This window comes from Leopardus geoffroyi, chromosome B3 (genome assembly GCF_018350155.1).
Source record: "Leopardus geoffroyi isolate Oge1 chromosome B3, O.geoffroyi_Oge1_pat1.0, whole genome shotgun sequence".
Classification (NCBI taxonomy): Eukaryota; Metazoa; Chordata; class Mammalia; order Carnivora; family Felidae; genus Leopardus; species Leopardus geoffroyi.
The window spans coordinates 144,521,910-144,545,687 of NC_059337.1; the positions used below are offsets into that span (position 1 = coordinate 144,521,910).

General features: G+C 60.4%; 2 protein-coding genes and 1 long non-coding RNA gene across 5 annotated transcripts in view; 2 read left to right on the top strand and 1 right to left on the bottom strand.

Moving 5' to 3' along the window:
* The window catches only part of TECPR2 (tectonin beta-propeller repeat containing 2), a 107,223-nt gene extending 99,755 nt beyond the window's left edge, over window positions 1-7,468 (top strand). For both annotated transcript variants that reach the window (XM_045448303.1, XM_045448304.1), the window contains 3 exons: window positions 4,633-4,774; window positions 5,198-5,347; window positions 5,674-7,468. In XM_045448303.1, the coding sequence (XP_045304259.1) occupies window positions 4,633-4,774; window positions 5,198-5,347; window positions 5,674-5,825 (444 nt within the window). In that variant the 3' untranslated portion in view covers window positions 5,826-7,468. The remainder of the gene's footprint in view (window positions 1-4,632; window positions 4,775-5,197; window positions 5,348-5,673) is intronic.
* A 2,003-nt stretch (window positions 7,469-9,471) lies between these two features.
* Window positions 9,472-16,363, bottom strand: ANKRD9 (ankyrin repeat domain 9). Of its 2 annotated transcripts, XR_006704187.1 has the most exons (4): window positions 16,124-16,363; window positions 15,065-15,136; window positions 12,451-14,603; window positions 9,472-10,156 (listed from the first exon to the last, which is right to left on the bottom strand). XR_006704187.1 is itself a non-coding variant. In XM_045448309.1 (3 exons), exon 3 carries the CDS (start codon window positions 14,536-14,538, stop codon window positions 13,570-13,572), a length of 969 nt encoding a protein of 322 aa, XP_045304265.1. In that variant the 5' UTR covers window positions 14,539-14,603; window positions 15,065-15,136; window positions 16,124-16,363; the 3' UTR covers window positions 9,472-13,569. The 2 variants fall into 2 exon arrangements, 1 of the variants encoding a protein (XP_045304265.1); XM_045448309.1 differs by having other exon boundaries at window positions 9,472-14,603.
* A 2,716-nt stretch (window positions 16,364-19,079) lies between these two features.
* LOC123582089 lies at window positions 19,080-20,835 on the top strand. Its single transcript, XR_006704192.1, has 3 exons — window positions 19,080-19,121; window positions 20,081-20,127; window positions 20,576-20,835. It is a non-coding gene; the product is annotated as an uncharacterized LOC123582089 (long non-coding RNA).
* Window positions 20,836-23,778: the final 2,943 nt, after the last annotated feature.

A 23,778-nucleotide genomic window follows, 5' to 3' on the forward strand; every position in this document is an offset into this window, starting at 1 on the left:
GCAGGGAGGGTGGTGACTGGATAGACACTCAGACTCGTGTTCTGCTTCCAGATCTGGGTGTGGTTACCCGGCTGTGCTCAGATTATGAAAACCCATCGAGCTACACACTTAGGATTTGTGTGCTTTTTTGGGTGCGCGTGGTCCTTCGATAAAGAGTTGTCCCTTTATTGGATGAGAGCAAGCCAAGAGCTTGGCTCGGATGGCGTTTCAGTGGCAGGCAGGGAGCAGCGCGCACCTTCAGGCAGGTGGGCGTCACCAGGCCGGGCTGTGAGGCTCAGGGCTTGCCGGGTGAAGGAGGGTGTGCGGAGGGAGAGCGGGCGGGAAGTGGGTGATGACGGGGCGCAGAGGGGTGCGGACTCAGGCTGAGCCTGGGCCACGAGGGGAACCCCCAGTGCATTCTGTGGGAGAAGTGCAGGAAGGCGGGCGGGCCCGCAGGACCCCAGAAGGATGGACAGGGTGGGTGCAGGCGCAGGGTAGAGGCAGGAGGGAGAGCTGTCGACGGCCAGGCCCTGGAGCAGGGGGAGCTGAGGGCCCCCCAAAGACGTGTGAGAGATCGCAGAGCCCGAGTCGGAGGGAGAGACCATGCAAAGCCTGGCCTTCGCGTGGCCTTTCTCCTTGTCCTCGCCCTCCTGCCTCTTTCCCGGGGGCCTCTCCACCGACCCTCTCTTGTTCTTTCCCCGTCGTGACACCCCGCTTCTTTCTTCCCTGTTCCCTGGCCCATCACAGCCTTCTCTGTCTTCCGTTGTTCTGCTTGTCCACAGACACCACCCCAAAAGTTAGGGGCTTTGAACAGTCGTTTATTATTGTTACGCCTCAGAAGCAGGCGGTCTGCGGGGACGGCTCCTCTGGGTGCCACCAGGGCTGGGCCTGGAGGGCCCGTGCTCGCCTCCGCCTCTGTGCGGCCTCTGCATAGCCTGCTTCTCACGCCGCGGGGCTCTTGTGGGAAGAGCCACTAGGTCGCTGCTCCCGGACCCCAGGTTCAGACCTGCCATCGAGTTGCTTCGGCCATGTCTTATTGGTTAAAGAAGTCACAGGCCAGATTCCAGGAGAGGGGACAGACCCTGTGTCTCAGTGGGGCCACGACTCGGGACGTGGGTGGGGCTGGGTGCAGTGCCTCTACAAATGCTATGAGGACACAGTCCTGTTCCCTCCGCTTGGCCCCTGCCTCTCCCTCCCCGGAGTGCCTTCGTTCTCCGTGGAATGGGGGCGGGATGGGGCTTGGCCTAGAGCAACACTTCCCAAAGGGAGGCCCAGATCATGGGATGGAAATAGATGTTGTAGGTAAAAGGGGGTTTCATGGCAAAACCAATGTGGATCCAACCACGCTGAGCAGACAGGTGTCTGTGCTGCCCGGGGGGCGGGGGTAACCTGGTATAAATGCCCAAGCGCACTGGACTCTCGTACACACAGCACTTGCAGAGCCCGGAGCAGGGCAGGCCTGGGCACGCTCTGTGGCATTGTGTGTGGTCCCAGGGGTCCAGCCCCAGCTCACAGCCCCGCCGGCCCCTCCCGGCTTTCCAGTGGGCACGGGAAATGGGGGGGGGGGTCCCTCTCAGCTCACCCGTGCATCTCGGGCTTGGCGTTTGGAAGTGACTCGGGGTTTTATGTACCTCTCGTATTTATGCTGATGACTGTTGTCTGGGGTTGTGCCTGCCCAGTGACATCTCGGCCACCTGGCCTGCTGCAGGGACCGGTTTGGTTAGCACAGTCACTAAAAGCTTGTAGAGTAAATTGCACAAACCACCCTCCCCACTCCCACCCCCCCCACACTTCCCCCCCCCCCCCCCGAGCCTCACATGCTGTCCCCTTGCCCCTCAGCTTCTGTGTGACCTTCAAGCTACCTCCTTACCTGGCCATCCCAGTCATGGGGCCACCTCCCCCATCACAGTGCTCCTTTTACTTCTTCTTTTTTTTTTTTTTTAAAGAGAGAAAGTTAAAATTTTTTTTTAATGTTTATTTTTGAGAGAGAGAGAGACAGAGCACAAGCTGGGGAGGGGCAGACAGAGAAGGAAACAGAATCTGAAGCCGACTCCGGGTTCTGAGCTGTCAGCACAGAGCCCGACTCGGGGCTCAAACTCATGAACCATGAGATCAGACCTGAGCTGATGTCACATGCTTAACTGGCTGAGCCACCCAGGCACCTCTGTGCCTTCTACTTCTTGATAGCACCTGTCCTTATCTGAAACTAGCCTCCAGAGCCTTTTGTGTTTCCTGCCTGATTCCCTTCCCCTGCACAGTCAGCCCAGTCTGCCCCGCTACCCGAGATTCCCCAGGCCCGTGTCCTCAGGCCTGACGAGCTGAGCCAGGGTTCCCTAGCATGCGGCTGAGGAGGGAGCCCTTTACTAATAGGAGTCTTACGACTAATGCCCGTTCTCCCTGGAACGCTCCCAGTGGACAGATGGCCCCTGGTGCAAGGCTGGAGTGAGTGGTTGTTCGTGCGCCTGTGGGCTCCAGGTGAGAGAGTCTGGAGTGGCCAGAGTCGGGTCCCGGTTGAGGGGAGGTGGGAGGTTCCCCATCTCTCGAAGCGCGCCCACAGCAGCTGCAGGACCCCCAATTCTGCAAGCCCTGGGTGTTCTCCCGGGGGCCCAGCAGCAGGCAGGGCAGGTGCCGGGGCTCCCGGTGGCGGGCAGCTCTCTAGAGAGTGGCTGCTGTGCCCCCCTTTGCCGTCCTCCGCATTCCCTGGCCTCCCAGGAGCTGAGCCACTGGGGACCTGGTGCCCCTGCGTCTTTGGGCGGTGTTTCATCCATTCCTTAATCCAGGGGTTAGGAAGTTCCTGCCCAGAGCTGCGGGAGCCGAGAAGTACGGCAGGGTGGTGAGTGATGGCAGAGGCCCGGAGCCCCCCGACCACCTCGATGGGGCAAGGGGAGCAAGGCGAGCCCCCTCTGCCCACATGCCCCGAGGGCGCCTGCCGGCTGGATTGGCAGCTATGTGATGTCAGCGTGACAGCGGGAAGCCCACCGTGTGGGTGAGGCTTAGGCGTGAGGCATAGTGGGGTCACCACAGCCAGGAGGGGGGAAGCACAAAGCAGAAGAGGCTGTGAGTGTCCCCTGGATCAGTGATTCGGTTCCAGTCGAGGCTGACCAGGAAGGCAGGCTTAAGACCAAGGGAGAGAGCAGGGACCACCAAGAGGTCCAGGAAAATGGGCAGTGTCGGGTTGGTAGAGGGACAACAGCCAGACCCTAGGGTTTGGTCCTCACCAGTGATCAGAGGCTGGGACCCTACAGACAGCTGTGTCCTCACAGGCAGAGAGGCATCTGGCTGAGGGGTGGGCAGCCCCGGGACTAACCAGAGCAGATCAGTGGGTAGCAAACAGGACGCTGAGGGGACTTACTCTTGTCCCATGAAAAGTGGACAAGGGACCAGGAGATGTGGCATATGGACACAGGTTGACCGAGGGGTAGGGCAGGCCGGCATCGTGTCCACTCAGACGAGAAACCAGCTAGGCCAGGGACATCACTGCCTGAGGGGACACATCAGAGGACAGCTGGCACCAAGAGGAGCCCTCTGTCGCTCGTCAGGACCCAGGGCTGCGCCTGGACCAGGCCAGGTGGGTGGCTCTGGATGGGCCCTTAGCAGGCCTGGGGCTTACAGAAGAGACAGCAGGGATTAAATGATGGCCTGTTCTCAGCTGACACTGGTCATGAGGCCACCGAGGGCCGGGCCTGTGCCGGCTCTCGACCCAGTGTCTAGTGTGACCTTAAGAGAGCCTGACGAGAAGGGTCTCATCTTCCCACGTCAGAGCGGCAGGGGTGAGGGGACAGGGTCACTGGCCTTGCCTGCCAGTCCCCATTTCCTGGGACGCTCACAGCAGCAGTGTCACCGTCAGCCTCACCCTCCTCGTGTCCCGTCCGGACAAAAAGCAGAGCGGAAGCAAGGGCTCAGAGGGAGTGGGGAGACCTCGCCCCTCCCCAGGTCACCCACCCCTGGATGGAGCTCCTGGGGCCCATCCTGGGGCCTCCTCCCCATGCACCTCTGTCGTGCCCACGGGAGCAATGGCGTATTTTGGTGTTCTTGTTTCTATAATTTTTTTAATTAAACTTTTTACCTTGAAAAATCTTCAGGCCAAGAGAAGCCCTGCAGGCATATTTCAATAAAGTCCCATAGACCCTTCAGTCCAGATTCAGCCACCGTGAGCACTTTGCCACGGTCGCCTCACCTCTGAGCACGAAGCTGTGTGCATGTGCCTGAGCGCGCGTACTTGGAGGGCCCTCGCGGGCCCGGATCCTTCAGCACGCGTTTCCCCAGAGCTGGCCTTCCTTCCCCCGCGTCACCTGCTGTCGGACAGGGATGTGGACGGGGGCGACACGGTGCTCTTCTGTTGCCACCGTCCCAGCCCAGGTCCTCGTGTGCACTGCCTGCGGCCCTTCCTTCTCCTGCCTCTCTGTCCCTCGGGACCTGCTGTGCTGACGAGCTGGGGCTCCTGGTCGGGTGGGCGGTCCCTCGGCGTGGGCTCGCCTGCCGTGGCGGGGCTGGCGTCTCTCCCCGTGAGGCCGTGCTCGGAGGCAGGACGGGGTCCGCTCGGCTTCCCCTGCACCTCCTGCCCCGTGTCAGGCTCCAAACCTCCCGGCCCGGCTCCAAAAATAACATGTCCCGCCGCCTCCTTCCCTGAGGAAAGCCCTTTCCTGCCTGCAGCCTGCTGGGGTCACGCTGGTGAGCCTGCACTCCAGCCCCAACGACCAGATGCTGTGGGCACTCGACAGCAGGTGGAACGTCCACGTCCGGGCGGGGATCACCGAAGAGATGCCGGTGGGGACCGACTGGGAGCACGTGCCAGGTAGAGACGAGGCAGGGGGGTCCCGGCTGTCCCCTCACACGGGCCCCTGGTCCGTCCAGCAGGCTGTCCCCCACGCAGCAACTTTGTCTCCTCTCCGCTGCTGTGCTGAGGCAGGTGACCGGCAAGCCACTAACGGAACATTCCTCGTTTGAGGGACCCAGCCAGCCCCCTCACCGCGGAGTCCTGTCCGGGAGGATCGTTTCCGCCCGGCCTGGACCCTTCTGTCCTGCGGCCCCCGGCTCCCAGCAGCTTCGCGGGCTCTGCCGGTGGGGCTGCTCTCCCTCGGCAGGCGCAGGGCACGGTCACCGCGGGGCCACCCTGCTCAACGGGGCCCAGTGGGGGGAGGGAGCAGCCTCGTGGGAGGGGGCGGTCTGTCCTGTCACAGCAGGGATGCGGACAGATGGACACGCTGTTGGCCTGCAGGGCTGCAAGCCTGCCAGCTGGCCCTGAGCGCCAGGACCGTGTGGGCCCGCTGCCCCAACGGCGATCTTGCCCGGCGGTACGGCGTCACCGACAAAAACCCTGCCGGAGACTACTGGAAGAAGATTCCCGGAAACGTGACGTGTTTCACAGGCAGGTGCCAGGGCTCCGCGGGGCTCGGGGCTGCGCGGCTCTCCCTGGGTCCGAGGCTCCCGTGGGCAGTGTCAGCAGGGGCTCCACCAGAGGCTGCCCCCGCCAGGCTCGCTCTCCAGAGAGCCGGGGGTCACACCAGAGGGAGGGCGCCTGGCACCTGGCTGGCCAGAGTCTCCCAGGAGGAGCACAGGGTGCTGGGCCACCCGCTTTCGAGCTGAGGAAACCGAGGCACGGGTCGGGATGGCGGAGCGGCCCCTTCTCCGCGTGTGTCCCCTACCCGGGCCCGCTGACTGACGAGCGTGTGGCCGGCTCTCGGTCCCCTGCAGTGACCTCGTCAGACGAGCTGTGGGCAGTGGGCCCCCCAGGCTACCTCCTCCAGCGGCTGACCAAGACCTTCAGCCACTCTCACGGCGCCCACGGCGGCCACGCCCCCACCCCCCACCCCGAGGACCTGGAGGACGAGTGGGAGGTCATCTGAAGGAGCGGGGACAGGGCCGCTCAGGAGGGAGGAAGCCGGCACGCGCAGCGGACGCGGTGCGGTGGTGGCGCTCGCTCTCGGCCGCGCCTCACCAGCTCTCGGCCAGCCAGGTGGGGCCGGGTCGGACGGCCCACGCTTGCTCTCGTCCGTGTTTGTTTCCGTCTTGTTCCAGAACCCACAGCCTCAGCCGAGCGGCCCGGAGCCGTGGCCAGAGCGGCAGCGGCTCTGAGCTCTTGCTCTGTCCCCCTCCGGCCGCTCGGGGCCCAGTGCGGGGACGGCCGCGTGGGTAACCCCCGGCGAAACGGAGCCGGAGGTCGGCACTCTGACCGCGGGGGGGTGGCCTGGCGACCGCTTCGTTGCCACCACGGGGACGCGGGCTCCGGCACACGTTCCGCGCCGGACGCCCCGCTTGGGGAACCGGGGCCGTGTCTGAGAGGCGGGGTGCTGGGCTGTGCCCGGATGCGGCACGCGCACACGCGCACGCCGCCCACGCCCTCCTGGCCGCCTCCTGGAGAGCACACTTCAGCCCAAACAATAAAGGCGGGTGGACAAGAGGGGGTGGGAGAGGTGCGCGTGTTTCCAAGGCAGCGGAGGCCCAGGTAGGGGCGGCCGGACGTGGGGGAGCCCAGCCACGTTAGTAACCGAGAAACGTCTCTAGACTAGTATTTAACTAATGCTGCTGGCGGGTATCGTAAAGACCAGAAGCATCCTCACGGGATGACTCTACTAATTATTGCCTTTTTCGTTCGTTGTATTACAAACCTGCATAAGATACCTCATTTGAGATCAACTCTGACAAATTTAGAGGAGAAACGTCTTTTCTGAAACCACTGGAAGGGCCCTTCGTTCCTTTGCGTGGTTTCCCTGAGCCCGCGCTGTCCCCAGCTGCAGCGTCACAGAGAGTGGGCGTCCCCCTCCGCGTGTCCTCAACGCGCAGGGCCGTCACGGGACCCGCCGGCTGGCCCCGAGAGGCGGGCATCGGGTTGATTACCCCGGAAGGTTCAAACTGGGCCCACCGTGGCCGCGCCGGCCGTCGGTCCGTGGGCTCCGCCTACAGGGCCCCCCTCTGCTCGCCGGCCGCTGGGCCACGGGGCTTGGGGCCCGGCCGTGCGCCCCGCCCCGAGCACCCCCCCCCCCGCCCAGACCCAGCTCGGGAGCGGGCCTCCAGCCTCGCTGCTGTTTTTAGCTTGCCTTTGGCCCAGGGCCCAGTTACTCGATGCCTGTTTTCTACTAAGCAAATGTGTCCGGGAGCCCCAGGCCACAGGTGAAGAGCGATAAAATACGTTCCCTGACAGGACCAGCCAGCCGCGAAGATGGAGGCGTTCCAGGTCTAAACGAGGGCAGGATGCTGAAATCCCAGATCCCACTTCACTTTTATAGAACCCTTATTTTAAACGGAAAGGTTGGGGGACGGCAGAGGCCGGCCGAGGCTGGCTGCGGCTCCTGTGTGTCTGTTGTGCCTTGTCCGGCTCCTCTCAGATGGCAGAGCTCTCCTAAGCCCACGGGACTTTAGTGCAATTAAACCCGAGTCTAGTTTGATACTTTGAAACTACTTTTAGCTTCAGTGCTTTGTACGGTTTTTCTTTCCGGTTTAAATTTTAGTTGTGCTTTGAGACAGTGCAATAAACTAGATTTTTTCCAAATGTGGTCGAGTCTGGTGTGTGAGCCGTGAGAAGGGACCCCTGGTGGGCACTCACGGGGGTGACCCGCCCACGGGTGCCAGAAGCCTCTGCCGACGGCGTTCGCCAGCCCAGCCCCGCTGCCAGGAGAGCGTGGCGGATGCCATCGCGTGGCCTGCTTGGTGTGCAAATACGCACCAGGTTCCCCCGGGCGGCCGTCCTGACCGAACGGTCGCTCCAGAGGTAGACGTACCCCCGGCAGCCCCTGGGAAGGACACCCTCAGGGGAGGCGGAGCGCGGGGCTGTCTCCGCACGGAGGCCCGCTGAGGCCGGGCTGCTGTGGGCAGGCTCTGGAGGGGCTCCCGAGCCTCCATCCAAGAAACAGTAGCAAATAGCCGCAGTGCGCTGCCGGGAGCCCGCACATACGAAGAGAGCACGTTCGTAACGGCAGCGGGACACATCGTGTGCCAGGAAAGACCTGAACAGGAAATGTCGGACTCGTGTCAGGGAATGTCACGCTTCACAGATGTCAAAGCTTGAATGAAGGAAGACATGGCCGACCCTCCCGATGGAAGATGAAGTACATCGTGCAAAGACAGGAGTCCTCTCCAAAGGAACTGGTGGGCTTAAGTCAGGCTGTCAGAACCCTCCCTGGCGTGTTCTGCTGGAGGGAGGCAGGGAAGAAGTCCCAGAACAATGTTTGTGCCCACAAGGGTCCCCGACTGCCAGATGTGCGCCCGGGGCCCCTGAGCTGCTTCGTGTCCCACCAGAGCCCCCTGAGAGAGATACCGTCAGTCTCAGGGACACTCGGGTTCCTTGACTTGCTGGAGGTCACACAGGGGCCACTGGGATTGGAGCCCAGCTCTGTGGAACCCCAGACCAGTGCTGCATGAGGCCGCCTCACTGTCGGGGGAAGAAATAGGTGGGGGCTGCCAAGAGCGATGACAGCAGCAGGCGGTGTAAACGTGGCGTGGGAGGGCAGGCCAGGGACACAGCTGCCCAGGCCCGCCAGGAGTTGGCACAGTGGGGGCACGTCATAGAAGAGGGGACAGGTGGGTGCGGTCACCGCTGATGTGGACCACTGCCTCGTTATCTGGACAAAATAGCCATTAAATGGATTAAAGAATGTTAAAGCTAGGGGCGCCTGGGTGGCGCAGTCGGTTAAGCGTCCGACTTCAGCCAGGTCACGATCTCGCGGTCCATGAGTTCGAGCCCCGCGTCAGGCTCTGGGCTGATGGCTCAGGGCCTGGAGCCTGTTTCCGATTCTGTGTCTCCCTCTCTCTCTGCCCCTCCCCCGTTCATGCTCTGTCTCTCTCTGTCCCAAAAATAAATAAACGTTGAAAAAAAAAATTTTTTTTTAAAAAAAGAATGTTAAAGCTAGGGGGAAAACAGTATCCGATTTCTGGATGGCAAAGGCTTTCTAGACTCCAAAGTGATGGGAAAAGCCACAGAGGAGAAGTATACAGATTTGATTTCCTCAAAATATTAAAATGTGATAAATTTAAAACCCCACAAAAGATTAAAAGGGGAAATGATTGTGGCATCACAGACGATGACGATGTACCTTAAACACTTGTACACGCCAGTCAGAGGACCTATGGCTCTCGTACGGACCCAGATGAAAGCGTGTCGCTTAGCTTAACCCCTGGCACCCAGGCGGGGCGCATGCGGAGCAATCTTCAAACTTGCAAACCCACAAACTCCACTTCCGGAATCCTGTCCTCGGGACCAAATCCTAAATTGGGGGGGAAGTGTATAACACAGGCCATTTTATCATCGCGTGATGCGAACCGCTGACCTCCAGGGGCAGCTTCCAGCGCGGCCTCCTGTGTGGCTGTTAGAGGCACGTGTCCCGGAGGAAACGGGCCAGGGCTTGGCCACATCGATGCCACAGGTCTTGCGTGTGTAATAACGTGGTGTTGCAGATACATAGGGGGAGAGAGAGAGAAGGGAGAGGGAAATAATACAATGCACAGGTATTCGCACCCTTCTAACCTTTGGTGGGTTTGTATCTTTTGAATTTCAAGCCATGTAAATGTATTATTTATTTCAAAATAAATAAAATTCACATTTTAAAAAGTGCCAACATTAACTCCTTATGCTGTCAACACTAGCTGAATCAAATATCACCAAGTAAACACCAAAGGCTCCTGAGAAGTCATTTACAAAGCATTTTACAATATAGGAAAGTGCTTAGACTACAGTAAGTTTAAAAGTACTTAATTATTTAAGCGATCTGATGTCATGTATGTAAAAAATATGCATAGAAAATAATTTTAATATATTTATATACATGCATAGAAAAAACTGGAAGAAAATACACCCACATGCTCGTAGTGGTTGGTTGGTGGGCTGGTGGCAGGCAGCTGGCCCCTTTTTTTGGCAGCCGGACAATGGAGGGCGAGCAGGACAATGTTTCCGTGAGGAAACCCTGCCAGGCCCTGCCCTGGATTTCTCTGCAGTCCCAGTGCTCTGCCTCCAGTGTGAATTCTATAAGCAGAAATTCTTTTTAAAAATCACTTAAGACAGAAATCTCGGTCTTCACCTCTGTCCTGATCAAGGTGGTGGTTACATGTGTAGACATCTGTCAGAACTCCTCAGACTATACATTTAAAGTCTGTGCGTCTCAGGGCACCTGGCCGGCTCGGCGGGAAGAGCATGAGACTCTTGATCTCGAGGTCGTGAGTTCAAGCCCCACATTGGGCGTAGAGCCTACTTAAAAAGAAAAAGAGAAAAAGAAAAGGCCTCTTTTCATCTTTAAGAAAAAATAAACTCTGTGCATCTATTGTCTGTCAGTCATGCTCCATTTAAAAATGTAGCAGGACAAGGGGATCCTGGGTGGCTGTCAGTTAAGCGTCCGACTTCAGCTCAGGTCATGATCTCGCAGTTTGTGAGTTCGAGCCCCACATCGGGCTCCTTGCTGACAGTGTGAGGCCTGCTTGGGATTCTCTCTCTAAATAAACTTAAAAAAAAAATAAGTGGGAAGCTCTTTCCTTTAAAAAAAAAAAAAAGAAAAAAAGAAAAGGTAGCAGAACACAACCACAGTGGGGCCAGGGCGGGAACAGGTGCAAACACTGCATGTGGCCGTCCCTGACCACGAGGGTTTCCTTCCTTCCCGGCTCCCTGGGAAGCATCCCTGTTCTGAACAGGACCGGCGGGAATTCAGGAAACTCTTCCCAGTACAGTAGCTGACAGTTGGTGAGGCATGGAGAGGAAGGGACACCAGAGTAATCTGCATCGAGGTAATACCAGGATGGAATCCGCATGTGGCGCGGCCCTTGCGTGGAGTCACGTCCCCACAGCCAGAGGGGCAGAGCAAGGCCCTCACTGCCCTCACAGCCGCCTCCCCCAGGCCACCCCGACAGCAGGGCGGTCCCACAGTGTGCCTTTCCGGTCCGTGGCCCAGCCTCCTCTGTCCTCCCTGGCAGGCGTCTGGGGTAAAGATTCTGGCCCCTGAGCTCCACCAGATTGGGAGTCACTGGGCCGATGGGTGGGCATGGTCGGGGGGAGTACTGGCCACAGTCAAACCTCCTTAGACCGGAATGAGTGGGCCAAACGAACCAGTGTGCTTCACCCCAGAGAAAAGTGGGCCTTGTTCTGGGCAGAGCAGTTGCTTCAGAGAAGCCATCAAGGCAACGTGCCAAGACCGAGCAGAGTCCCCGTCTGCCAAGGGACACCTGGGCGGGGCCTGACGGACTCTGGCCCTCCCCAGCGCTCGGTGCACATGGCCCCCACCGACCTGGCTGTCCTTGCTGGGGCTGGAGGGTCCCAGGGACTGATAAGCCCAACACTAGGGACTTCCTGCCCAGCCTCCTGCCCTCCCTCTGGCCAGCAGCGGCCACCAGATAGCCCCGAGGCTCTCCTTATCACCCTGCACCACCTCTCTGGGGCCTCTGCTCAGTGATGCCTGCCGTGCCCCGAGCCAGGCGTCCCCGGCGTCACAGGGGCAGCTGTGCCGGCAATCAGGCCCCACTGCTGCCACACGGCCAGGACGCTGGCTGACCTCGACTCCCTCAGCCTTCCCTGCGGCTCCAAGCAGTGTCAACTCCATTACCCTCCCGGACCCCGTCCCACCCACCCACGGTGAGGACACCAAGGGCTAATGCCCTGGGATACCCTCCTCCTGCCATCTCAGCCCTCCAGGGCATAAGGGGCCTCCGGTGGGCCCCAAAGTCACCCCGCAAGTGATGGAAGGTCCCCACAGCTGCCGCTCAGTCCCACCAAGAGCTGCCTGCTGGTCACCTTCAAAGCAAACCACTCCCCGTGGGCCCCAGAACTTCCCCTGAACACGCGTGCTCAGGCTGGGCCCCCAGGCGGCAGGGCCCATGATGATCCCGCCACCCACTCCAGAACGAGCCCAGGTCGCGCCTCCAGCATGCCTGACAACAGGTTCTGTGGGGTGCCCCTTCCATGGCCTCCCAGGGAGTCCTGAGGCAAGGCAGCTCCCCCACCTCTGCCTCACCCCAGTCCTAGCCCAGGGACCTCAAAAGGGCAGCTGTAATATAGGGTGTAAGGCAAGAGGGGCCCAGGAGGACTCACCCCACAGAAGATGGAACTGGGCCTGGGGAGACGGGGGAGAAGGCTGCAAACCTTTCCCTCTCAGGTGCCTAGGCCTTCTAGAAGCTGCTGGGGCATCCGGGCACCAAGAATCCCCCCAACACCTCCACAGGCCCACCGCCCGGAAGCCACTGCGACCTGCTCCTCTGGGCCACCCTAGTCTCCACCTTCATGCACCCCCAAAGGCAATGCACTCTCCCCCACAATGGCATCCCTGGTGGGAGGACCTGGGACCACCTAGAGCCAGGGGTTCCTGATGCCCCCGGTTCTGAGCTGGGAGAGATATTAGTATCCACTGCCCCCAAGTGTCAACCTTCAGAGAAACTACTGAACTGACCCCCAGGACGCACAGCAGGAAGGGAGGAGCCCTCACTCCCACCTGCCATCTAGGATCAGCCCCTGGGCTGTGCACCCCTCCCTTCTCCCCTCCTCCCCGCCATCCGGCAGACCTTTAGCCGTCTCCTCCTGGCAGGACATCGTGGCCCTCCAGCCCGAGCCACGCAGCTTGGATTTCATAGCCCAGCGGAACTCCCCGGGGCCGAACGGCCTGGCCATCCTCCCTGGCCTCGAGGCTCCTTAGGGCACGGACCAGGCTTGTCCATCAGTCCACTTGTCCTGAAGGATGGCGGCACATCCGTTAACAATCTTCTTCAGAACCTTCCTACAGAAGCCAGCTCCATTAGCTGGGGCAAGAGCGCTTGCCCCACTGGGAGCCACAGCCACCCAGTCACCCTCTGGGGACTGGGCCAGGGGAACACCTGGGATCCCACACCAAGGGCCGGACCCAGGTCAGGCCCGGAGGAAGGCACATCTAACACCAACAGAAGACAGGGTGGAGGGAGGCGGGGAACAGGGGCCTGAGGCACCAGAGGCTTCCTGGCAGAGGAGAGGAAAGCAGGAGCGGGGGACTTGGTGCCTGCTACTCATCAGGAAGACGGACAAGCCCAGGCCTGGATACGCCAGTTCTGGGGGGAGGTGTCACAAGGATATCCAAGGAGGGGACGCGGGAGAAGCGGGAGCACAGCCTGGATCACACCTCCCCCCACGCCAGCACAGCAAGCCTCCCCGTCCTCCTCTGCCCCACACAGGAGTTCGCAAGGCCCTATATGCCAACTGCACAGAGGACCTCTTTCCCAGAACCTCACAGGACCTGCTCTCTTGGCCTCTAGGCCCTCGCACATGCTGTCCCCAGCTCAGGCACGTCGGTCCACACCCACAGCCCCTGCCCAATTCCTGCTCAGCTCAGCTGTCACTCCCTCTGGGACACCTGGTCCTGGAGGCTCTACATCAACATTGAAAGCTTCAGGGGCTGGACAGTGAGCAGAGGGTAGGGCCTGGCTCTAGGAGTCACGTGACTCCTGTACCCTTGCAAAAAGGGAGGGAGGCGGGGAGCTGGGCTCAGCCGGACCCCACCTGACCATCAAGGCCCAGCCTGCAGCGCGTGCAACATACGAAGCAGAGATTCTCCTATACAGAGATCAATATATGTAAAGTGCTGGGTACAACGCTCTGAAAAATAGTATTTCCAAAAATCCAACGACCAGCCCCACCCCCCTCCCCGCCGAGGTCTAGCCCTTGCCCGTGAGGTCCAGCGGCTGCAGGAAGGGCGGCAGCGGCAGCTCGTCCAGGGCCTCGGGGAAGCGTCCAGGCGAGATGGCGGTGACCAGCACCTGCATGGCGCGCACGAAGAGCGAGGGCGGCGCCAGGCCCGCCAGCCACTGGAACTTGTCCTCGCCCAGCAGCCGCTGCCAGCGCGGCCGGTCGCCCAGCAGCTCCCGGCGGGCAGGGCCGGCGGCGCCCGCGGGCGTGTACAGCGCCAGCAGGTCGAGCAGCAGCAGGCGGCGCTGGCGCGGCTCCCCGGGCGCAGAGGCGGGCGCCCCGGCGGCGGCGGCGGCGGCGGCGGCATTGGGGGCCCCGGCGTCGCGGCCCAGCTGGCGCAGCAGCAGCTCAAGAGGCGTGAGGCCGCCGCCGTCGCGCAGGCCGGGTGACGCGCCGTGGCCAAGCAGCAGGAAGAGGCACTCGGGGCGCGCCAGCTCGCAGGCCGCGTGCAGCGCCGTGCCACCACCCTCCACGCGGCTGCAGCCGCGCCGGTCGAGCACGCGCGCGCGCTCCTCGGGCGGGAAGTCGCGCACGGTGCGCAGGATGCGGCGCAGGATGCCCACGCGGTTGTAGCGCACGGCCAGCGCCACGTGCGGCCCGGGCGCCGCGCAGCAGCGGAAGCCGGCGCTGGGCGGCGCGAGCGCGCGCCGCGGGAACGTGGCCAGCAGGTAGTGCGCGTACGCCTGGTGGTCGTGCACGAGCGCGTAGAGCAGCGCCTCGGAGGGCGAGTAAGCGGCGGCGCGGCCGCGCTCGTCCCAGTGGAAGGCCTCGCTGGCGCGCATGTCCTCGAGCAGCCACACCGGCAGCAGGTCGCGGACGGCCTGGTAGAAGGCGAACGACGACTTGCGACACTGCTTCTGCGCCCGCGAGCGCGCCGCGCCTGCGCCCTCCGGCCCGCCGTCCGCGCCGCCCCCGGGCCGCCGCGCGTCCCACGGCATGCTGGTGGCGGACGCCTGGCTCCCGGCCTCACGGCATGGGCCCGGCGGCCGCTGACCACCTGCACCTGCGGGGAGGGGATCGCGGTGAGGCTCCAAAGCTCGAGGTTGCCTGCTGCTTAGGGGGGGCCCTTCTCTGCTAGGTCCCGACCCACCTCCCACATCCTTGATCTAGCTGCCTCTGCTCTCCTTCCCTTAAAGTGTCTTGTTCTCCGGCACCTCTGCTAGAGATGCCCTTCCATTCCCCCTACCCTCAGAGCCCCACCCGCCATCAAGGCCACGCCGAAAACCCACCTCCCCACCTCTTTCAGCCCAGAGACCTGCTGACCTGGCTGACTAGGCTCACGAGGGGCATCCAACCCCAAACAGAAAAGACCAGGTTGGGGGGCAGGAAAGTTGGAGCCCACCTCTCCGGCTGAGCCAAGCTCCACCTAACCATGACCCTATCCTCTGACCCCTGACCACAGGTGGGAGCCCCTAGGGCCTCCCCCCATCCCAGACAGGGACAGAGTTCTAGACCCAGACCTACCTGGTTCCTGCACTCTGATCACAGGACGTTGAGTATATATCACTCTCTTTCTCTGAGCCTCAACTTCCTCATCTGTAAAAAAGGGGGTGGGAGAAATGGAAGTTGTGAGCCCCAGCTGGGTGAGCTGGGGTGGAGCCTTCCACCCAAACATGATGTTTACTGGGTATCATCAACCCTAGCTGCTGGGAGGAGGCCACAACGAAATCAACCTCGAAACGGGTATGCACAACGCTTTACAGCAAATCCCTCCAGGTCTGCAACTTCTCTTGATCTTCCCAACTACTAGATGAAGCAGGTACTGTGATCCCATTTTCCAGCAAGAGACAAGCTTGTCCAAGGTCAGTCAGCAAGTCATGGTACAGCCAAGCCTAGAACCAAGATTGCCTGCCTCCCATTTTGGGCTCATTCCAGAAATGGGGGGGGGGGAGCTTGAGCCCTGCCTGACCTTGCCCGCTGAGCCCCCGGCCCCAAACTGAGCCCTGGTCTCTGACCCCTGACCCTGGTCCAAGCTCCCCACTGCTTTCTCTCAAGGGTAAGCTGTTGGTCACAAGGGGCCTGGGTCAGCGCACAGGCCGCGTCCACACACACTGGGTAACTAAGTTACAGAGACGAACACTCTGGGGAGTGGGCTACAGCCGCAGTGCTCTTTGGGGGGCACCATGCCCGAAACACCCCCCCCAAGCCTGGGACTCTGCGTCCCAGGTGTATGTACCCCTGTGTGGATACCCGTGGGGCGCCAGGCGGGTTACGTAAAGTTGGGCCGCCCCACGTCACTGGGCAGCGAGTCACAGCCACGGCTCCGTGAATGGGAGTGGGGGGTTGGGCCACCGAAGGCAGGGCTGTACGCCCGGGGCCGCCCGCCAGCTCCTCTCCGTCCCCTCCCGGCGGCCGCGGGTCGCGGGGGTCGAGGCCAGGGTGTTTGCCGACCGGTGGCCAGAGCAGCGAGGGCTGCACCTGCGTGTGCATATGCCCAGGGGACACGAGGGGGCGGCGGCCAGGGGAGAGCACCCGGGGCTGGGGCTGCGCGCCGAGCGGGCCGGGGGTAGGCGGGGGACTCACCGTGGGGGACAGCAGGGCCTTGGGCCTGACGTCCCAGTCCCCGTCCCGTTGAGGGCCGAAGCGCGCGCTGTTGCCCCGCGGGTAGGCGCGCAGGCAAAGGTCCCAAGACGGGCGGGCGAGAGGAAGCCGCCGCCGCCCGCGCCCGCCGCAGCCGCGGTCTGAGCCGCCGCGGCCGGATCGCTGGGCGGCGGCGCCGGCGGCGGGCGGGCGGCGGGCGGCGCAGTGCGGTCGGAGCCCGGTAGGACCGCGGGACCGTCCTCCGCAGCCATTGGCCCGCACTGCCGGCCCCCGCCGCCGCCCATTGGTCGCCACGCTGCACCATTGTTACGTCACCAGCCGGTGGGCGGGGCGCCCGGCCAGACCCGCGGAAAAGTTGGGAGAAACTTGCGGGCGCGCGGGGGGGCGGGGCTGGCACAGGCCGATGCGGGGCGGGGCTCCCGGAAACCCGAGTTGCGGGCGAGGAAAGGCCCCCCGGCGGCCCGGGAACGGGAGGATGATTGGGCCGATTTGCGGGGTGGGTACCGGCGCGCGCGTAGGCGCTCCGGCTCCCTGGAGTGTGACTTCCCTCGTCACCCCAGAAGTCCTATTCCACCTCCCCAGTAACCCTCTGTGACCTTGAGGGAGACCTCCGGAGCTGTTTCCCATCAGTCCATGGAGGGGTCAAAGGGCAGGAGCTCTGACTCCTCCTAAGGGACCCAACTGCGTTCTGCCAGGCCAGGGTCGGGGCATCGGGAGCCCCTGCTCTAGGCTGACGTTCCCAGGGGACGGTCCAATGGATGCAGGCAGCTATTATTAATGCGCGCGGACTGTGTGCCAATCTCAGTGCTAAACATACTTGATTTCACTTCATTTTCACAATCGGTAGCGGTGGAAACTATGACCCCCCCCATTCACAGGCCAGGAAATTGAGGCTCGCAGGGAGGTGGCCTCCCAAGTGAGGAGCAGCCAGAAGGGAAACCAGGTGCTTCGCCTACTTTTCTTCAGACATGGTGGTGGATTGGGCCCCAGCTGCCCCAGACTCTCCACGAAGGGTCCAAGGTTTGGGGTGCCACACATGCGGGCACCCAAGGTCATGCTGAGACCCCACCAGATGCCCCCACCTGAAACACTGCCCCACCTAGGGGGGGTGTGATCTCATAGGCCCGCAGTGAAGCTCTTGGGGTCCAGGGCGACCACCAGATTTAGAGAAAGTAGGTCATTGACCCGGGAATGTGGGGTCCACCTGCCTCGCCTAGGCTTTCCCCTGCTCCTCTCTCTAGGCCCTCAGTTTCCCTGCATTTTCTCCCAGCTTTCCCATTCTGGATGTCTCTGAGTATGATGGGGGGAGGGGCAAAGTGAATGGAGATCCTGGGGTTGACTGTTTGCCCTCTGGAGCCCCCAGACCCTGGGAGTGAGAGCTTCCTAGGGAAGTGGTGCCCGAGGTGAACTACCTGTGGCTCAGAGCTCGGGCCCCTTGCTTCCTCGTCCTCATCCTTTTTCAGGGCTGGAGTTGAGACCTCATGCCATCTCCAGGACTACCAGTGGAGTGAGGTTGTAAGGGCATCGGCCGCAGGTGCCAGGGTGTGCAGCTGGCCTCAAGGCAAGTCTCTTTCCACCCCTGGCTGCCCTCCTTGCCTTTCCCTTCAATTTGTCTTCTTCACTGGGGTTCCTAAAGGCCTCTTCTAAAAGGTCATGTCTGACCCCATATCTCCACCACTTAGAAGCTTCCTGTGCACATGATTAGCCAGAAAGACCAGGTGGGCAGAGGAAAGGCATTCCCCGCTGAGGAACAGTTGGAACAAAGGTCTGGGAGTGGCTGAAGAAGGCTGGAGATGTCAGTCAGGAGGGGCCAAGGTCCATATGTCCTTGAATGCTGGGGCAGGTAGCTTGGGTTTGTCCTGAGGATTTGGAAGTGATGGCAGAAAGGGTTTGGAGGTCAGTTGGTTAGTGAATTATTTCAGGCATATGAAAATAATCATAATGAATGCCTGGGAACCACGGTCCAGTTTAAGAAATAACAGGTGGGTAACTCTGAAGGCCCGTGTGCCCATCCTGCCCACCCCCTGCCAGTCCTGGGTCTTTTCCACGGTGGCAGCTGACATTGTAACACTGTCCACGATGGCACCAATCAGCCCTCGCTGCCAGCGCCTTGCTCTCTCCTCCCAAGGTTACTTTCAGACTCACCCTCTGGGGTACATGCTGCTCTGGGTCGCCGAGGCATCTTCTGCTGGTGGGAGCTGTCCCCCGTGCGTGGCACACGTGTGGTCTCGCAGAGCTTCTGGCTGTGAACATCCTGCCTATGTCTACTTGGGGACCGTGCTGGGGCCTGGACGCAGGGACAGGGCGTGCCCCTCCACGTCAGCCTTTTAATGCCAGGTGCTCGGCTGCCCTATAAGGCTGCTTCAGGAACAGTTCGAACAGGGTGCAGAGGGGCAGCTTCCCTCAGGAAGGGAGGATGGGCTTGGAGGGGGTGGAGGGCGGCTGGGGCAGAGGGGAGTGGATGGAAGATGAAGAGACGGAGGCCTGGGGTGGAGAGGGGCTACCCTGCCCAGTCCTGGATGCCCTCAGCAGGGAGTGGGAGTGCTCACCAGCACAGCTGTCTTGGTATGGGGTTTGACTTTTAACACTGTAGTGTTTCCTCTGGAACCCAACCCAAGCCCCACTCCCCTCTGTCCTGGAAGAACTTGTCCCACAGGACAGGCATCTGGGTGTGCCCAGGTAGTGAGGAGAGCCATTCAGGGTGTGTGTTACAGGTAGAGGGAGGAAGGTAGGGAGTGCTCCCTGGGGGAGGAGGTTGGTGCCAAACATGCTGGCTGTTTTTTGTTTTTTTAATGTTTATTGATTTTCGAGAGACAGGCAGAGTACGAGCAGGGGAAGGGCGGAAAGAGGGAGACACAGAATCAGAAGCAGGCTCCAGGCTGTCAGCACAGAGCCCGACGTGGGGCTCAAACTCACAGACCGCGAGATCACAACCTGAGCCGAAGCCAGCCGCTTCACCCACTGAGCCACACAGGCGCCCGTAAGCACGCTGGCTTCTAATCAGCTATTCACCAACTGTGGGACCATAGGCTGAGTAACTCCACCTGTCTGAGCTCCAGTTCTTATCTGTGAAATGAGTCAGGTGGATTTTCAGATCTCAAAAGGAAGCTGTTCCAAGGGGCAGGAGTGGGCAAGGGCCAGGACCTTGAGAAAGCAGAGGGAAGTATGGGAAGTGGCCAGGACCAGGAAAGAGGATAGGGAGACCCTACCCCCTGCCACCACCACCCCTGGGTCCTCTCCTGACTTCAACTAGCTGTGCTGGGCCAAAGCCCACCTAGTCTCCAGGGGCCTGTTCCATGGGTGCTTGCTCCTCCCCCTCCAGCTTCTCCCCTTGGACAGCTGGGCTTGTCCCCACCTGCCCTGGCGTTCAAGGTCGCCCACAGAGCTCTCCACCCCATCCAACCAGTCTTTCAAGGCTCAACATGAGATGCCAGTACAGACCAAAGACAGGATACAACTAAGCGAAGACAAGTGATACCATGGGAACCAAAGAGTCCGACATACATGGCAAAGGAGTGACATTCAGAATGTGTAAAGATCTCCTGCAACCCAGTGAGAAAGGTTAACCCAGGAGGAAAATGGGCAAGCAGTATGAATAGGCGATTCACACGCTGGCCAACAAACACATGAAGATACTCAGTTCTGTAAGAAATCAGCAAAGGTACAACCTCTTGTATTGCCTACTGGCCAAAACTGAAGTGGCCAGTAACAGCCTATATGGTCAGGGTGAAGAATCAGGCCTTCACTCTCATGCAGAGGTGGGGAGGGCACTCCAAAGGCACTTGGGTCCAGCAATCTTTGGGTTAGCTATCTTATCCCAGGTAAGTACTTGCCCACACGCCAACAAGTTCCACTACTGTGGGTTTTGTTCACTTGTTTACTTCTTTAAAGTCTTATGAAAGAATTTAGCCTTAATTTTATATCTTATGTCTATTTCAGAGGTAAATCTTGGGAGAGAATACAGGTGACTACCAAGTAACAAGAAGGTAGGGTGCCTGCTGCATTTTTAACAATGAAAACCTGGGAAACACCTAAGTGTCCAAAAGGGAATGGCTAAAATAATCATGATGTACCCTTCCCAGCTCTGGTTTCTGCCACACAGCAGCTGGTCCCTGCTCTTCTGCTGGGCTTGTGGAAAGGATTGTGTGAGCCTGGGGCCTAGGCACCAACTCCCTCACATGCCCCAGACTTCACTCTTCCCCTCTCCATCCCCAGGGAGACAGTTTCTATGGCATCCCTGGGTCTTTGTAGGATCTCTGGATCTGGCCATGCTGGATTTTGAGCTTTCACATTAAATGAGCTGGTAAATTCTCTCTTTGGCACAGGCCAGTTGGAGGCAGGGCCCAGCACGTGAGAAAGTCCTGACTCTTTACTTACCTGGGACAGTAGCTGTCATACCAGCATAATTATAAGTGTCGCCTTCTCTGTCAACAGGTCCTGGTTTCGAAGGTTAATCACACGGCTACCATATGACTAATGCACATGTCAGTACCACGCAGCCACAGTCAAGAGCAAAGAGCCTGAGCTCCTCATTCGTCAAGTGGAGAGAATCTGCCACAGAGAGCCGTCCTGAGGGGTAATGGAGCTCTCTCATAGGACACAGCTCTGCCTGGCACCGAGTTAGCCTCCAAAACTGAGCTGTTAGGATTCCTCTGTAAATATTTCAACACAAAAATGTTAAAAGAAAAAGCATACATATTGTTTGGAAAGTGCTGGAAGCCACACATTGATCTATTGCCAGCAGTGTCTCTTGGGGAGAGAATCGGCAAGAAGGAGGAAGGGACCCTTTTAGTTCTTATTCTCTGGACCTTCTTTGTGGTTTGAATCTTTCATGAGGGGCACATACTCAGATATCATTTGTGCAATTAAGGTAAGTTTTATTTATTTATTTAATTTCTTTAAATATCCTCTAAGCCCAACGAGGGGCTTGAACTCACAACCCTGAGGTCAAGAGTCACACACTCTACTGGCTGGGCTAGCCAGGCACCCCAACCTAAGTTTTTAGAGAGGCAGTTTCCATTGGCAAACTGCTATCTCATGGCCATTATCTCATTGACTTACCCAGCAAGGTAGGTTGGATCATCAGCCCACTTTGCAGGCGGGGAAACTGAGGCTCAGGGGGACAGAGCTTTGCCCACAGAGATGGAACCTATAAGCTTTGTGTTGTCCCAAGAAGAGAAGGCTTTGGTTTCATGAGTTCCAGGCTGATGAGGCTGCGGCCCCCTCCTCCTAGAAGTCTCTCCCACTCACAGCATGGGAGGCCTCAGATGCAGGTTGGGGTGGTGGGTCAGGGGCCCTCCATCCCTGGCCAGGGGAGTCGGGCAGTCAGCCAGCACTTCTAAGCAGCTTCACTCATTAGTTTATCCAACAAACGGGCCCTTGGAGCCTGTTCTGAGGACCAGTCGTGAGTGGGCAGGAGAGGCTTCCGGGAGGAGCCACCTGTACCCTCTTGCGTCATCAGTCAAGTCCCAAGGGCTGGTGTCCACTCTGACCCCATCCGTCTGCACTGCTCCAGCCCACCTCCCAGGTCAGGCTGCCCACTCCAGGCTGCAGTCCCAACTCCAGCCCTTGCTCATGCTGTTCCCTCTGGCCTGGATGGCCAGTCCCCAGAAGTCCATGTGGACCCATTTCAGGTGTCACCTAACTAAAGGAGCCCCCCCACCCCAGCCTCTTTGGGTGCCTACCTCACTGTCCTGCACTCCTGGGGGCTTCTCCTCTGTCAGACCACAGGGAGGGGCCCGCCTGCCCCTGCAGGAGGGCAGTGGGTGCCCCATAAATGCCGATGACTAAGTGGAGAAGGAGTTAGGTGGGTGGATGAGGTCAGGACACCCCACGGTGGGGGGAGCAGGCAGGGGTGGGAGCCTAGCCTGGTTGGCTGTGGGGAGTGATGCCTGAGGTGCCCTGGAGGGCTGGGAGCAGGAAGTCCGTGATTCATCTGGGCTGCACCAGAGTCCTGGCCACTAGGAAGCCCTAAGCACAAGGGGGAGACTCAACAGAGAGGCCCAGCCCAAGTGCAGGCTGTGGGACACAGACCACGCTCCTCAGATGGGGGCCTCCTCCAGCTGCCCTGGGGACAGCAAAAGTGGCAGGAGGGGAGGTTGGCAGGCACAGAAAGCAGTGGGGAAGGCAGAAGGCCAAGCTTGTCCTCCCTCCCCCGCCAGTGCAAGGGCACAGGACAGCTGCCAGGCTGTGTGACCTTGGGAAGCGACAGTGCCCCCTAAGGGCCAAGAAGTATGTGGCTAAGCCCTCTGGGCTGCCCTGGGAAGTGGCAGCAAGCTGAACACCCAGGGCCATGGGGACAAGCACAGCCAAAGTGGACCAGGCTAACACAGCCCCCCACTGTCTGAGCCTCCCGCCTTATTTTCCATTGCTCCCTCTTGGGTAGAGAGTTCTGGCTTGCGGGGTGCCTGGTTGGCTCAGTGGGTTAAGTGTCTGACTCTTGGTTTTGGCTCGTGGTTTCAGCTCAGGTCATGATCTCATGGTTGGTGGGATCCCTCGTGGGGTTTTGCTCTGATGGTGTGGAGCCGGCTTGGGATTCTGGGATTCTCTCTCTCTCTCTCTGCCCCTCCCCATAGAACATTAAAAAGGGGGGGGGGGGGGCACCTGAGTGGTTCAGTCAGTTAAGCATCTGACTTTGGCTCAGGTCATGATCTCTCCGTCTATGGGTTTGAGCCCAGCGTGGGGCTCTGTGCTGACAGCATGGAGCCTGGAGCCTGCTTCGGATTCTGTGTCTCCCTCTCTCTCTGCCCCTGCCCCCTGCTCACATTCTGTCTCCGTCTCAAAAACAAACATTAAAATAATAATAATAATAATAATAATAATAATAATAATAATAAAAAGAGTTCTGGCTTGCAGTGAAGTGAGGGAGAAGGGGATACTGAGGCCCTAGCGCCAGGCCTGGCCCAGGTCACACAGCTCAGTCTTAACAGCGGCCCCTGTGTGCCAGCAGAGCCTGGGAACACTCCCCCACCTTCCCAAGACCCCTCCAGCCGTGGGGGCCTGGATCCGTCCAAAGAAACCTTTTCTCTCCGGTGACTCGAAAAGGAGACAAATTCGGGGAAGCGGAGCCACTCGGCAAGGCGCCAAAGCAGGTGTATGGAGGGAGGGGACGGTGACTTGTTTCGCGGCACCCACTGGCCGCAGAGCTTGGAAAGGTGAGTCCCCCACCGGACCCCGCTCTGCGGCCCTGAGGAGGGGGCCAGGCACCGGCCGGAGCCAGTGTGGGCTCCGCCTCAGTTTCCCTGTCGGAGCAGGGGACCAGAGCAGGCCCCGGTGCGGTCCCGCCCCACCGGCGCCCCCCAGCGCCCAGCGCGGGCCGACACCGTCCCCTGGCGGCCGCGCGCGTCTTCGCAGCCTGAAGCCGGTCCAGGCCCAGCCAGGGTGTGGGGCCAGGTCGCCCGGGCGCAAGGACGTCTGAGCGCCCTTACCCGGCGGCGGGGTCCACGGGCTTGGGTCTCCACCCCCGACACCTCACCCCGCTCGCCACTCGCTATGTGGCCTCCGCAAGCCTCTTTCCATTCTGGGCCTCAGTCTTCGCCGTAAAATAGCCGCGATCCTGCCCACTCCCACCCGGAGCTGCCCCTCGGGCGCCCGCGCGGCTTGCCCGCCCCGCCCTCCAGGGTAGCTGGGGCCCCCCC

Bases quoted from the DNA above. Each gene is read 5' to 3' on its own strand.
- ANKRD9 (XM_045448309.1), bottom strand. From the start codon at position 14,538: ATGCCGTGGGACGCGCGGCGGCCCGGGGGCGGCGCGGACGGCGGGCCG.